This window comes from Miniopterus natalensis, chromosome 16, assembly GCF_054644295.1.
Source record: "Miniopterus natalensis isolate mMinNat1 chromosome 16, mMinNat1.hap1, whole genome shotgun sequence".
Classification (NCBI taxonomy): Eukaryota; Metazoa; Chordata; class Mammalia; order Chiroptera; family Miniopteridae; genus Miniopterus; species Miniopterus natalensis.
In genome coordinates, this window is record NC_142096.1 from 24,224,843 (window position 1) to 24,239,747 (window position 14,905).

General features: G+C 40.7%; 1 protein-coding gene across 2 annotated transcripts in view; it reads left to right on the forward strand.

Moving 5' to 3' along the window:
• SGK3 (serum/glucocorticoid regulated kinase family member 3) overlaps positions 1-14,905 on the forward strand; it is an 89,477-nt gene that overhangs the window by 38,860 nt on the left and 35,712 nt on the right. For both annotated transcript variants that reach the window (XM_087825413.1, XM_087825411.1), the window contains exon 2: positions 11,515-11,727. In XM_087825413.1, the coding sequence (XP_087681539.1) occupies positions 11,650-11,727 (78 nt within the window). In that variant the 5' untranslated portion in view covers positions 11,515-11,649. The remainder of the gene's footprint in view (positions 1-11,514; positions 11,728-14,905) is intronic.

The following is a 14,905-nucleotide window of genomic DNA, read 5'->3' on the forward strand; positions in this document are numbered from 1 at the left end:
CCTGGCCCACAATAACGTTGGTTATTTTCTTTTATTATGCATTCACATGGGCATTAAACTTCAAAGTTACCACCACCGTTTTCCGCGAAAATGTTGCTGTAAGTGCTTGGTGATTAGTTTGGAACAGTTTTCAAAGACCGAATCCCACTAGAAAAGGCCTGTTGACTGTTGTTTCATACGAAAGATGTGCTCACCCACCTTGTTCCAAATCAAATCCAGTGGTACAGAAATCTGAGTCTTGCGAGTTGTTCCTAAAGAAGGGATGAAAAAAAGCAGCACTTTTAAGTGAGTGTAGCCTCATTTTAAGCACCAAGCTCTGGTAGGTTTGTTTAAAAGACATTCATATTACTTTACACAGAACTCCGAAGTTGTGCTATTTTGGGTGGGTGCTTATTTGTACTGTTATTGTAAAATGAGGTAAAGCAGAGTAGCCAAATACATAGATAAACTAAACATCATAGAAACCATAACTTGCCACATAGAATCTCAGGGATTCTGAAAAATCAGACCAGCTGCCCTTTACAGATAAGGATGGGACCCAAAGACCCAGAACCAATAAATGGCAGAGCTTAGACTAGAATTCAGCTGTGCTGAGCAAGAACTTATAAAATCAAAGGATATTACTTCTAGTTTTGATGATGGTACTATTTTTATTTTTGACAGTTTTATGGTGCTGCCAGTGGTGGTTTTTTTCTCTCTCAGCAACATCCTGCTTGGTAGCTTAATTGCATGATTCATAATCGTTTCTCGGCATCTTTGATTTAAATCACAAGTCTCAAAGTTGCTACATCAATGATTGCTTTGAGAACGAGATGATTGTCTTCTTAAACTTTGTGCAAACATGTTCTAATAGTGCTTTGGTTTTGTTGTTTTAAATGCAGTCCTTTCTCTTATGTAGGGAATGTAAACAACCAGTATAAACAAATTGACCTAATAGGCAGTTTGTTATCACTGTGTTATTGATGAAGTTTTCTTGATGGGGTAGGATAAAGTCAGAAAATGGGACACTGAATGCTAGACCAAGGAAATAGAACTGGGCCACCAAAGAGTTGTACTGCAATTGCTGCCAACTTCAAAAACCCCATGGAATAAAATTACATGGAGATACTGGTGTGTTAGTTGCTGACTCTTTCTCGGTTCACTCCCTCACCTCTAGGTGTTTGTTTAGATATTACTATCTCAATTAGACCCTCCTATTTAAAATTCCATGCAACTCCACTCTTCCTGTAACATATAGGGTATCCCCCCAAGTGTATACACACACTTTGAATAATTATAAAGGCAGTGTTTATTAAAACACATTTCATTTTCAAAATTGAGCTATCAGCTGTTAAAGTGTGTATACATTTTTTTGGGACACCCTGTCTTTATCTATTGATTTACTTGTTTATTACTTGTTGCCTGCCACTAGAGGGTAAGTTCCATGAGGGCAGAGGTGCTTGCCAGTTGTGTTCACTGCTGTATCCTACATACCTAGAAACAGTGACTGCCACCAGAAGGTGTTAAATGCATGAATCTGCTGCAGACATTGCCAGCTAGGGCTAGTAATTACTTACACCAATTCACTGTCATTTTGCCCTGCTTTCTCCTACCTCCATTTCTAGTTATTTCTCCTGGTTACCCAGGAATAAAACCTGGAGGCAGTGTTAATCCCTCCTACCTTGCCCTCCACATGAAATAGCTGCTGACTTATTTCTTCTTTCAGTTTTTATTTGTTTTGTTTTGTTTTGCAAACCTGCCGTTCCTGTTGATGCCAAGCCTATTTCTTCAAGCCCTCCTCCATTTCTCCCATTCTCTACACCTACAAGCTCCTTATGCCAAGTTTCCTTTTCAAATATCTTCACATCCTCACCTGCAGAATTAAATTCAGAGTTTAGCCTGGCATTCAGAGTTCTCTACAACATGGTCTCAAATCCACGTTTCTCTTTCTGTTTTTATTAATGAGCAGTTCTTTCCCCCCAACTGGGCAGGGATTCAGACAGACTGGACGAATGGCTGTTCCCTGTTTGTACCAAGGACTGTGCAGTCCTTTCTGTTTTGTGTGCCCAGCCTTCAAAACCTCCCTCACGTGTCACCACCATTCCAAATACCTAGATAAGTTCAGTTGGAAGTGGCTTTTCCTTCCCCTCAATTCTAGTAACGTTTCATAGCCTTGTTAGAGAGCTTACCAAAGTCTGTTTTGAATTGTAGTTCTTTGGGCATTCGTCTTTAATTTTGTTACAAATAAGCTCCTGGAAGACAAAAGCACATACACACACACAAACTCCAGTTATTTTTTAAAGGAAAAAATAGGACACATCCCCACCCCACTTAACTGATTTCTAAATGCAGATGAGCTTAGAGTTCTATTTGATAGGCCTTTAAATAATTAAATACTGAGCTTTTACAATGATTTCTACAAAACGGACAGTTAAGGAAGAAGGCAGGGAAATTCAATACTAAATAAAAAGATACAAATAAAGATCATTGCGACCTGGATTCACAGAAGGGAGTAGGTGTAGGGAGAGCAATATACCCAACACCCATATAGGTGGGTAGGCAGAAGTTAAAAAATATACACAAATTAACTCACTCAGGAAACCATTAGGACGAGACAGGCTTTATGGAGCAACGCTTGCAACTTTGGATTTTCCTGTGGGGTATTATTCCTAAACTTTATTTTGTTTTTGCATCTCGACACAAATAATCCTGTCTCCCTGCTTTGTTTTCCGAGCTGCTGGGCTGAATGTTCCCTTCTTTCTGGGCGGTGGAAGTAGTTTACCTTCTTTCTCTTCATTGTTTAAAATACAGTGTTCATACTTCTTTCTTCATGTATTTTCCTGAATAGATTGAGAAGACATTTGCCAGAAGCTTTTAGTCCTTCAGAGAAAGGTGAAAGATATAAAATACTTGAGTTGAGCTATTGTTGAAGCTTCCTGATTTAAGTTTGATATCAGCATTTGGGTTAATGTGCTTTGCTTCATTTCCATTACAAACATCCTTGTATGTATTCCGATTGAGTGAGTGTTTTTTTTTACTTGTGATTTTTTGCCCCCCTTATAGATTGAAGCTTGTTTTTAGAACTTATGTAGACATTTCTGCAATTTATTCTTTTTTCCTATTGTTTCCCAAACCTCGGCTGGCGTTTTCCCATTTGAGGGCCCACATTAGCCTAACTTAGTTTTTTTGTACTTGATTTTTGAGTACTTACAGGTATGGGCTAAATATATTTTATCATTCCTGGGATGAAGCTGCTCTTTCTATTAATAGGAAAGAGATAGTAGGAAAAAAATAAGTAAAGGTTTTAATTTTCAAAATATTAGAACTTTAAGGAAAAAAACTACTATAATTTAAATATGTAATTGGTTATAATTTTTTCCTTTGGGAAACTTCTTCTAATGTGCTAACCAGTAAAGTTTTACTGTCAGAAGAAGAATCTTGAAAGCAAATATTTGGTTTGGAGTAAAGTTTCCTTTATTACACTGTATAAGCATCTGTGTTTACCCTGAGTTTTCTTTGTTTTGAAAAAGCCTTTGGTTAAGGGTGTTGTCAGATAGGATCACAGGATTATTCATACAAATAATAAAAGTTGGAGCACAAACTAATTATATTCTTGGCCTATAGTAAGCATGGTGTAAGTATCTGTTAAATAAATCTATATATTTAGGGAAGATTTCATTAAGAAAATGTAATATATATATGGGAATTGACCTAGGAAAGAGGAAGAAATTGATGATTCAGGAGATTGATGAAGGAATGATGAACCAGAGGTTGCTTTGAAGATCTCAGTTGCATACTTTGGCAAACTGGAATTTCCAAGGGTCTCTCCCCAACTGTTTGTTGAATGAATAAATTAAGCATGTATTGGGGCCCACTAAGTGCAGGGCAATGAATAAGTCACTGTTTCTACACTCTGGTCAGGTAGGTTCTGAAATAAGCAGTATGCAATCCTAGATGGTTATAAATGCAAAAATGGAAAAACCCAGGATGATGACAGAAGATTAATTTGGAGATGGAGCACTTTAGTTAGGCTGGTCATGAAGGCTTGTAGGAGGAAGTGACATTTGAACAAAGCCCTCAATGTGAAGAGCTGAAGGAAAAGTATTTGAGGCAGAGGGGTCACAGGTCCAAGAGACTAGAGATGGGACAGGGCTCACTGTGTGTGAAAACTGGGAAGGTGCTGCTCTGACAGGAGTTAGTGACTAGAGGGGCCAGAGGCCTGGGGGGAATGCAGCTGGAGAGACAGAGGTTAGGCCATGTGGGTGCCTGTAGTCTTAGCAACAACTCAGAGTTTGGATTTTATTCTCAGAACAGTGGGAAGCCATGGGAAGAGTTTAAGCAGAGGAGTGAAATGATCAGATGTAAAGTCACTCTCTACTGTGGGAAGAGTGGATTGGAAGAGGGTTGGAGTGGAAGAAGAGATACCAGGTTGGAGTTTCTCTCAAGAGACTCTATAATGTGATGGTGATTGTCCTCTGTGGTTTGTTTCTGTTTTGGGTGCCTCCTCAATCTGAATTCTCCCAACCTTCTCAGTCAGAACCAGCTTTCCCCTAGGCTTCCTGGGGCTTGTAGGATTTTACCACTATTACTTCTATGTGAATTCCCCCTTCGCTTTTCCCTTGCCTCATATAATCACCCATCCACCTGTTGTTCTGCCAGTGGTCACAGTCCTCCAAGTATCATCCTGGAGAGTATTCTGTGTTCACATCTTCCTGGAAGATGTGCTGGGAGTGTGAGTCTCAATGAAAAAGCATGGGAAGCCAGGAAGAGGGCTGGCGTTGTGGTGATCAGGAACCCAGGATGGTCACCTTAGGAAGTCAGGGACTGAGCAGAGCATTGCTGTTATACTTACCAGCCCTACCCTGTCAGTTCTGGAACCAACAGAGGGACATGTTCTCAGTTGGAGTAAAGTTAAATCCTTCCTTCTTATCTGGCAGTTTTTATTCTAATATTGGAAAACAAAGGACTGCCAGCATTTACTTCTACCTCCTCACTCAGCCCCTTCCTTAAATGTATGTAATAAACAGGAGCCAGTTTCAGGGGACCAACAGACTTTTGTTGAGGTTCTTGGACACTTCTGTGGAATTGTTGGGTGCAGACTAGTCATATACATTGTATCCCAACATTGTATAATTTGGACATGTTTTATTTTTTATTTTATATCACTTTTCTTTATCAAGAATCAGGATAAATAAAAATAAGTCAAATAAAAAAAATGGATAAATCTAGGAAGAACTAGAACTGCTTTGTGATGACAGAATGAAGAAAGAATCAAATGGGGGTGGGGCGGGGATTAGAGGAAGGATATATTAGTAAGGAAAACAGGAAAAGTTATAACTGATTCATCATGTGATGTGGGGGGGGGGGGAGAAGGTTACTATGTATCTTCCATTGGCAGATCCTGTTAGATTTTTAATCTGTTCTGCAATGAACTAAATTCACAGACATGACAAAGCCGTGCTTTGTTTGTGTTGAAACATTTTGGATGTGTTTGGAGCTAGTATTCTGAGAGGAGGAAATAAACAGAAACAGATTATTTACTATTACAGTAGTCTTTTAATAAAACAACCAGTTAGTTTGGGGTCAAAATCTCCTGGGAAGGTACTTTTAATGTAATTTAAAATGAAACCCACCGACTTGGCCTGTTCTCTCCTCAGGAATAATTCTTGTCCCATCTCCACCCCCAATTCCTTTTTTTATTTTCTGGGTCAGTTTCCAGTTCGCAAACCTGTTCCCATACCAGTTCACTTGACACGCCCAGGGTCTGTACACGGGTTTTCTTTTGTCTCTTCCTTGACTGGCCCAGCTCTATCCTTTGGGACTCTTGTACCCAAACACCCATCACCCAGTCCTGTTCCCCTTCTGAAGAAAACTTATAGCTCCCCAGTCTTAATTTCTTCCTTTTGGAACAGGCTTGTTCTTAATTTTCCTTTATGCTTTAGTGTGAATCACGGACCACCTCTCTCTGCCATGTAAGTTCAGAGTACATACTGATACTTATGAATGTATCTGCTTTGTAATTTGGCTAGGGTCTACTAGTCATTACCAGTCTTCATGATGGGTGAAGGAAACGGAGTTTAGAACCTCTCTGCTTATATTTTAGAGGTAAAAGCAGAATAATCTTTGATCTTCTTATAAGTGTTTTTTGGTTTTGTTTTTAAATATATCTGTATTGATTTCAGAGAGATGGAGAGAGAGATAGAAACATCAATGATGAGAGAATTGTCATTGATCGGCTGCCTCCTGCATGCCCTCAACTGCGGATCGAGCCCGCAACCCAGGTGTGTGCCCTGACCTGGAATCGAACCACATTCTCCTGGATCCTTAGCTGATGCTCAACCGCTGAGCCACGCCTGCCCAGGCTGTTTTTTTGACTTTCTGAAAGAAAGATGGACAAGATCCAGGACAATAATTGCATATAATGGACAAAAAGATGGACACAATGATGAAGAAAAAAGTGTTTAAAAAAATGTCTTAACTAATGTCCATCTAGTATTTTAAACATTTATCAATAAAATTTTAACATAACATGAACTTGGAAATTTTTTCTTTCATGGAATTTCACCCGTATTTCTACTTTGTATAGACCCCAAGTAAAAAAATTTAAATCTACGAATGTTTATTATTAAATTTATTGGGGTGACATTGGTTAATAAGATCATATAGGTTTCAAGTGTACATATCTGTGATACGTGATCTGTATGTTGCATTGTGTACCCATCCGAATGCTTTTTTTTAAAAAAACTCTCATTTTTAAAAGACCACATCCTTTGGTAGCATCCTTTCTGGTGTCCTCTTTAATTTTTAATGTAACCCTTGATTGTCCTTGTGATGGAACCAACACTCAGAGCCCACTCTGTGCCAGACTCTTGGTTAGATGTGGATGTGTGATGATTCAAGAAGGAAGATGGGCCATTTCTGACCTAGTGCTACACAAACCTGACCCTTCGTGGTAGCAGAGTGGGAACCCTGCTTTTCCGCTGCATGGTTTGCTTTCTGTAAGCCGATTGCTCATGGACACTCGGTGCTCCCTTCTCTTCAACTCTGTATCTCCAAAGGTGGTTTAGAAGAAGGGCATGCATGCGGCGATGCCATAAGAAATTGAGGGACAGGATGTGCGGGCTGGGCTCTCAGGTCAGAGCTCTGTTCACGTCACAGCGCTGCCACCCAAAGCTGCGTGACCACGTGGAAGTACTCCTCATCACTTAGGTTTCTTCATCCATAAAACCAAGATGATGATATTTACTTCATGAGTTGCTGTGAACATTAAGGGATATGTTAGATGCAAGTTCTTAGGACAGCGATTTTCACCTGGTGTGCTGCAAGAACTTTTAAAACATGCAATAGTTTTTTTAGTCAGGGGCACTAGCCTCTTTTCCCTTAGATTGTCAAAGAAAAAAATGACAACAGCCAGCACAACAATAGCCATCTGGTGTGAATGAATCAAAATTATACCTTTTTTTTTTGGTTAGTTTGGCAGAAAATATATTTTTTGGTGTTCCGCAGAATTTTTGTAATTGGTTAATGTGTGCCCTGAGATGAAAAAGGTTGACATCGCCTGGCATTAGTTTATTGTTGACACTGTTGGCACTTTAGGCCAGATAATTTTCTGTTGTAGGGGCTGTCCTGTGCATTGTAGGATGTTTAGCATCCTTCATGGCGTGTAGCTAGTAGCAGTCCTCCACAAGTCGTGACAACCAAAAATGTCTCCAGACATTGCCAAGTGTCCCCCTGATGAGAACTAGTATAAATATAATATTTACCAGCTGTTATATTACCCTTGCAAATCACTGCCCCTCCGAAGATCTGGCTGGCCTTTGGAAGTTCTGTTCCCATCTGACCTGCTGCTTTTTGTCTTCTTGGGCATCTCTGAGTTGATTCACTAGCTGGGTGTTAAAGTTACTTGCTTCATTCTGGGTTAGTATCTGGACTTAGTCTCCTTAGAGCAGTGGGACCTCCTAGGCAAGCCAGCTGCCCCTGGGAGCCAGCCTACAAGATTATCTTGTGATTCCCCAGCAGAGTGAAGGCGGATTCTTTTTGCGATTTCTCCTCTGAAAAACCTAACCAACCTATGAACCCCCCCCCCCCAGAAAGCTCCAACTTTTGTTCCCACATGAACAACGTAGCTTTTTGTTCTATTGTCAGCTGTGGGGGCTCTTATGTCAGCCCTCTTCCCATTCTGTTTTATTTGGCTCCCTGGCCATAAGGTGATTCTGCAGAATTTAAATTGCTTCAGTTTTATAGAAAAACCATACATTTAAATTTACAATAATAGCAGGGTTGCTTTTTCATGATTTCAATTGTAACCACTTAAAAATAAGTTTGTGAACCTTCTTTATTGCTTCTTAGAGGACTCTTTAGAGCATATGTATGTTGTAGAGGCAGTGTGGTACAATGGGTAAAGGTCCCGAAGGCAGACCGCCTGGGTTCAGATCTTGACTCCACCCCCTGGGGCAGGCAAGTTCATCCTTCCTCCTTGGTTTCCTCACGATAGGTAAGGGCTGTTGCGAGACACACAATGCACAGTCTGGCTTGTTGTAAACTTAGCCACTGAGTATTAAATATTGTTAGGTTACCAGTTTGATTTAGCTTGAAGGAAGGAGAAACCCTACTTAAGGAGAGGCATGTGGTATAGCAAACAAGTCCACATAGGTTTTAGAGTCGGACAGATTTGGATCTGAATCCTAGCTCTATCGCCTGTTAGCTGGGTCCTGGCTTGGGCAGGTGATGTTATCTCTCTACATTTTTCTGGAATGAGATGGGTGTTCTGACTGGTTGACTATGTTTTGGGTCTCCAGGGATTAGCGTCAGTTCAGAGCTAGTGTCCAGTAACCCTTAGGAGGATCACGCATTTCCCATTCCCCAGTGACGGTCACCCTTGTGAATGTCTGGCTGCAGGTCCCTCTTGGGGAAGGTCTGGAGAAAGATTGATGGGATACATTGTGATCGTGTATAAGGTCACAGTAATTTTATATTTAATCTAACATTCTCTGGTCTGACATCCTTTGAATGTATTTGCATATGTGTTCCTCAGATTCCTGCTGGTAAAAAATTGTTGAGATTCTGCAAATGTTTTAGTATAAAGGCAATCTCCTTCCAGAGTAGGCTCTGAACTTCTGAGTTCTTTGGGGATCTAACTTCCATTAGGCAATGAGGGGTGATGGGATAAGTAGTAAGGAAAATTGGCATCCCCTTGTGAAACAACTTGAGAAAGTTGATGGGGGGGCCAGGTTTGGGAGGCTGAGACTTCAGAGGGGCATAGGTTGCTGCTTTCAGCAGGGATGTTCAGCTAAATATGGAGTTCAACATTCTTAGCCTCATTGCGTTTGCCCAAGTGCTTGCATCTGCTCTTCAGGATGACTCCCCTTTCCAGCCAGTACCCTTGTGTTAGCATAGAAGGCTTTCCGGGGTTGTGTGTTTAACTGGCTCTGCAACACTTACCATCAGACTCTGGGCTTGATCCATAGTCCTATCAGCTAGAAGCTATAAGAGAAATCTAACAGCCGTAGATTTTCCACCCATCCATCTGCTTGGGAATTTATGACTTTCACATTGTCATCTTTGTGCATATTCTCAAAGTCAACCAGAAGCAGCCACTGCCCAGGTCACAGCCTTTGAAATCAGCATTTTCATCATCCGCATGGCCTTTCAGCACCTTGCCCACTGCCTGCACCCGTCCTGTGACACTGTGGGAGGAAGTTTGAGTGATCACAATATCTCTGTGTGCCTGGTGACCGGTTCCCCATCCCCTCCCTCCGCAGGAAGGTGATCACGGTATTCCTCGAACATGCATCCCATTTTGAGGGCCTGTTTCCTGGAGTCATTCTTGGTCCCATGACACTCAAAAGTAACCGAAGGGAATCTAACAAAGGGGCTGTTTACTGAGCTGTCATGGGCCGGGGCAAGAACTAGCAGGGCGTGGAGAAGCACCCCTTCTCTAACAATGTTTGGAAGCTGTTACTACTCCCAGGGCTTCTGTGGCTGTGAAAGAGAGGCCACCAGGTAGGAATTGTAGCCTTAGGTAGAGAAACCACTGCCTGTTAGAAAGGGAGCAGGGAGAATAAATACCTTAGCATCTTCCTCTTCTGGAAGGGCAAATGGAGGGTGTCTAGCACAGTTTGCAAACAGAGATCTCTGGTCAAGATTTGAGGACTGGACTTTTACAGTTAACTGCCTGCTGTTGTACACGCACGCTTAGGTGTCCCTGGGCACCCTGTATGAAACAGCTTATCTTGTCGCCCCCCCCCCATGCTTCTCTGTTCATGAGGCCACTTAATGTCATATCTTCTTTCTTTTTTAAATTTTTCCCCCATCACCATTTATCCCCTCTGTGCCCTCTCCCACCTCCCCACCCCCCTCAGTCACCACACTGTTGTCCATGTCCATGTAATGTCATATCTTCTTGTCCCTTCCAACTGGGCGCCCTGAGGCATGATGTTCTCCTGTAGTTGTGCTCCTGTGGACCATGCACAGTAAGGCACAGACATACATTCAAACTCGTACATAATTCAGTACCAGCAGGACCTACCACCCTCTGGATCCCACATTCTCAAGGAGCAGTTTAGTACCATTACCTTCACCTCTCACCTCTCGTCATTTCTGCTGCAGATAGAGAAGGAAGGGCTGGTGTGGGTCCTGGGGCTCCTAGACAAGACTGATATTTCTTAGAAGAGCTGTGGGTTCCACCTGCTCTAATTCTTTAGCAGTAGAGTGATCTGACTGGAGGGCAAGGCTAGGCTCAGGTGACTGTCCTGGTCTAATGGAGCGGGAGTCAAAGAAGCTGCTTTTATGGAGTTATAGGGCTCTAACTTAGACAAATGCTGTACCCCAAGCTTAGGAGGGGCTAGTTACATTTCCATGTTTTCTAACAACTAATTCAGCTACATAGAAATCCTTCCTGACTGCATTTCCAGCAGCAAATCCAACAAAGTAGGTTTTGAATTATCTTAAAGGAAACACGCTGATAATTAGATAAACTCATTATTTTATTGAATATTCAATGCCTGTTGATAGATATTTGAAATTAATCACCAAGAGAGACTGGCAAACTAACCCTTTAAAAGTGGATGGGCAAGTTCTTTAACCTCTCTGTGTCTCAGTTGCCTCATTTGTAAAATGAGGGTAACTAGTTGCCTACTGTAGAGGATCCCAATCTAAAGCAAGCTCTGCCTGCTCATCCTGATGCAAAAATTCTGAAAACTATACTTTGAAAAACCCTGCTCTGAATCCATCAAATTAGAGCCCTTTTAGGTGAGAGGTAGCCCTTAGTCCACATGAACTGTGGTATAGAAGTTCCCGGGATTTCTTAGCCGAGGGTGGAGAAGGTGAGTGGGATGCAATGTTTGATTGTGGTTTAGCTATTAAAAGGGATATAACAGAAACTAAACCTCTAACCTGGGATGAGACGTATGATTAAAAGTAAATTCCTATCAGAATAAGCATAAAGTTGATCCTGTGAACAGGGAATGACAAGTCATGGTATTTTTAAATTGTTTTGCTAATCACTTTTTCTTCTTCTTTTTTCTGTTGGTTAAGGTTGCATGATGGAATTTGAACATTACAAGAAGTTTTATATTTTGGATTAGCTAATCGTGTTTGTCCTCTGCTGACCGTTTCTTTGGACCCATTCTTTGGTACCTTTTGAGACCATAAACCCAAAGGGATTATACCATGGACTACAAGGAAAGCTGCCCAAGTGTAAGCATTCCCAGCTCTGACGAACACAGAGAGAAAAAGAAGAGGTTTACTGTAAGTATGCAGCGTAAAGCATATGGGGAAAAATGGAATATAGAGAATATTCCGGTTTAATGGACCTGGAAGTCATTGATCCCATTTAAGAACCATTATCTTGAAATTTCCGTAGTATCTTTCTTAAGACATTTATTATTTTCTACCTCAGTTTTAAAAATATGTAGCCCAGTCTTTTATCTCTTTTTCCACCGTAGAGGCAAAGCCCATTTCTAATTTTACTTTTTATCACTGTAGGATCTACTATATGGCTTTATAAAGAATAAACACAGTGAATATTTGCTGAGTCAGTGTATCGGTGACTATTATTGGAGAATAGTCATTTTTCTAATTAGTATAATGAAACATATAATATTGTATTTAGTTCCATTAGTTCTGTTAGTATATACAGAGATCTCCTGCCCTCCTCCCCCTGAGAAAATGTCACTTATCTTGTCTATAACTCATCTGGTCTTCCTTGTAAACCCCTACCCACTGAGTGGTCTGAATGAATTCATTTAATCCACTTCTGTTTAAGCTAAACAGAATCAGTTTGAGCTAAAATTTAGGCAGTTTTTTTAAGTAAAAATGCCCAGGCTGTCTCCAGTCTGCTCTTTCTCTTACTGAACACACACTCCTCCACCTTGGCATCTTGGGTTTACGGGAGGAGTGGGGTCCCCTTTCACAGTGTTTGTTGAGTCAATGACTGACCTCACAGTATCGGTTAAACTCTTTGTCTGACCACTCCACTCTGCCTTCTTAACTTAGTGAGGCTGGGACCTAATGGTGGTTTTCCCCTAAAGTCCCAGACCAGGAGCTGTTCTTCCTTCCATTTAATACCTCTATACCCTGCACCAAAGCCCAGAGCTGAGACATTGTAATGTGTGTCTGGCCATTTGCTCTCCACCAGTCTCTGTGTTGTGGTAATGTCTTAACAAGCACTGTGCATTTATTCCACATTTGTATAAGCAAATTTTAGAATATCACATTGATAGTAAACAAGAGGTCAGTGTACCTTGGATAAAATAGTGAAATATGTGAAAGTTTTCCTTCCTTTCCCGCCCTTATTTTTACCTTTGGGCCATTCTCTCCTTCAAGGGCATAACCTCCTGCCAAGTTTGAGGGAAGTTCATACATAGCAAATATCAACAGTAGGTTATCTCAGGAATCCTGTTTTTTCTGGTAGAGGTAGTACTCATATGTCTTTTATGTAGCTCTACACTGTAAAGCTTCTAACAAAATTGCATTGTATCCTGGGATGTTTTGACTTAAACTAAGTCTAAATTATACTTTCATTTATCCACTCAACAAATTGTCATTGAGTTTCTTTGTTATGTCAGACACTGTTCTAGGCACTGGGGATACAGTAGGTAGTAAGAATGACATGGCCCTTGTTCTCAAGGAACTTACATTCTGGTGGGGCAAGACAGATAATAAGGAAATATTTTTAAAACTCAAGATAATTTCCTATTGTAATAAATATTATACTGCTTTTTGTGAAATCTTGTGATTTTTTTTCAAATAAAAATGTTTTTTAAAATTTGAAGAGTTTTTGTTTTTGCCTATTGATTTTTTTAAATTAAAATATGTTTTTATTGATTTTATAGAGGGGGAGAGAGAGAGAAACATCAACGAGAGAGAATCATTATTTGGTTGCCTCCTGCATGCCCCCTACTGGGGATCGAGGCTGCAACCTAGGCATATACCCTGACCTGGAATTGAACCAGCAACCTCTAGGTGCATGGGATGACACTCAGCCAACTGAACCACACCAGCCAGGCCTATTGATGTTTTTTTATTAGAACTTAATAAGCCCTTGTTAATAAATCCTATTGCTAATTAATAATTCACGGGGCTTTATCTTAACTCCTGTAAATGTATTTGTAGAATAGCTGCTTCAGCCTGGAACCCAGGCTTGGGTTCTAGTCTTGTCTATACTTGGGTAATGATGGGAAGCCACCTTACCACACCAGGAATTAGTACAAGTAATTCAAGAAGCTTGCAATCAGATAAACTTAAGTTTCCGATCCTTTTGTAGCAGTCCTGCTCCAGGCCTATTTGATCCTGAATGATGTATGGGATAAATATGTAGTCTAGTCTTAGAAGGATGGCTCACCTTCACTGGCACCTTGACCAAGTTCTTGACCTACTCCTACACACTCTCCATGTGAGCAGTATCATCTTACAAACAATTCTGACATCTTATATATCCAATACCTTCTTGGTTAGGACCGGAAGAGCCATATCACCACCCTGTAGCTCACGTAGGTGCTCTTTTTCTGTCAGCAAAGGTGATTCATCACTTACCCAGATGTCTGATACCAATGACTTTGCTTCACCTTCCAGGTGAATCCTTAACTCCTTTCACTGTCAGCCTGTTGATGTGATCATATCTTAAAATGATACTACAGAATTCGTACAATCTAATCACATACAGTTTCAGAGAGGTCCTTTCCTCACAGTATTACCTAATTATGAACTTCTAAGTATAGCTTACCAGTCTTTCATGGGAAAGGATAGTTTATATATGTTTGTATGCCCATCTTCCAAAATTAGCCTGGTTTACTTTAACTTGTCTAACAGATTGGGGGCAATTGTATTGTAAACCCCAAAGCAACTCCTATCTCTTTCCCCTAGTCTTACACTGTAAAATGATGAGATTGATTACTGAAGCTATACACCAGTGACCTTTTTCTCATAAACCTTGAAAATACAAGATTTTTGGGGTCTCAAACAGTTTTCTCTACACTGGTATGTTAAATTGTAATCTGAGAGTATCTGTGGGATGAATTATGAGAGTTGATTCTGTATTATAACTGTTGATAATTTGGTTCTGGTGCACAGAGGGTTAGAAGATTTAGATCTGAGTTTCCACAAGTCTGTGTACTTTGGCAAGTTACTTAACTTTTTGGGGCCATCATTTACTCATATGTATAGTGGGGGGGTATAATATTTGTTCTGCTTCATAGGGTTGTTGACTATGGTTATATGGTTATATGCAATTATGTGTGTATGAAAATATTAAATACATGTAAGGTAGTAGTAGGAAATCTGAGGATAAATTCTTAGTTTGAAAAATACTGGGTAGCCCTGCCGGCGTGGCTCAGCGGTTGAGCATCGACCTATGGCAAGAGGTCCCCGGTTCAATTCCCAGTCAGGGCACATGCCCAGGTTGATGACCTGGAAGAAGGAGAACTAA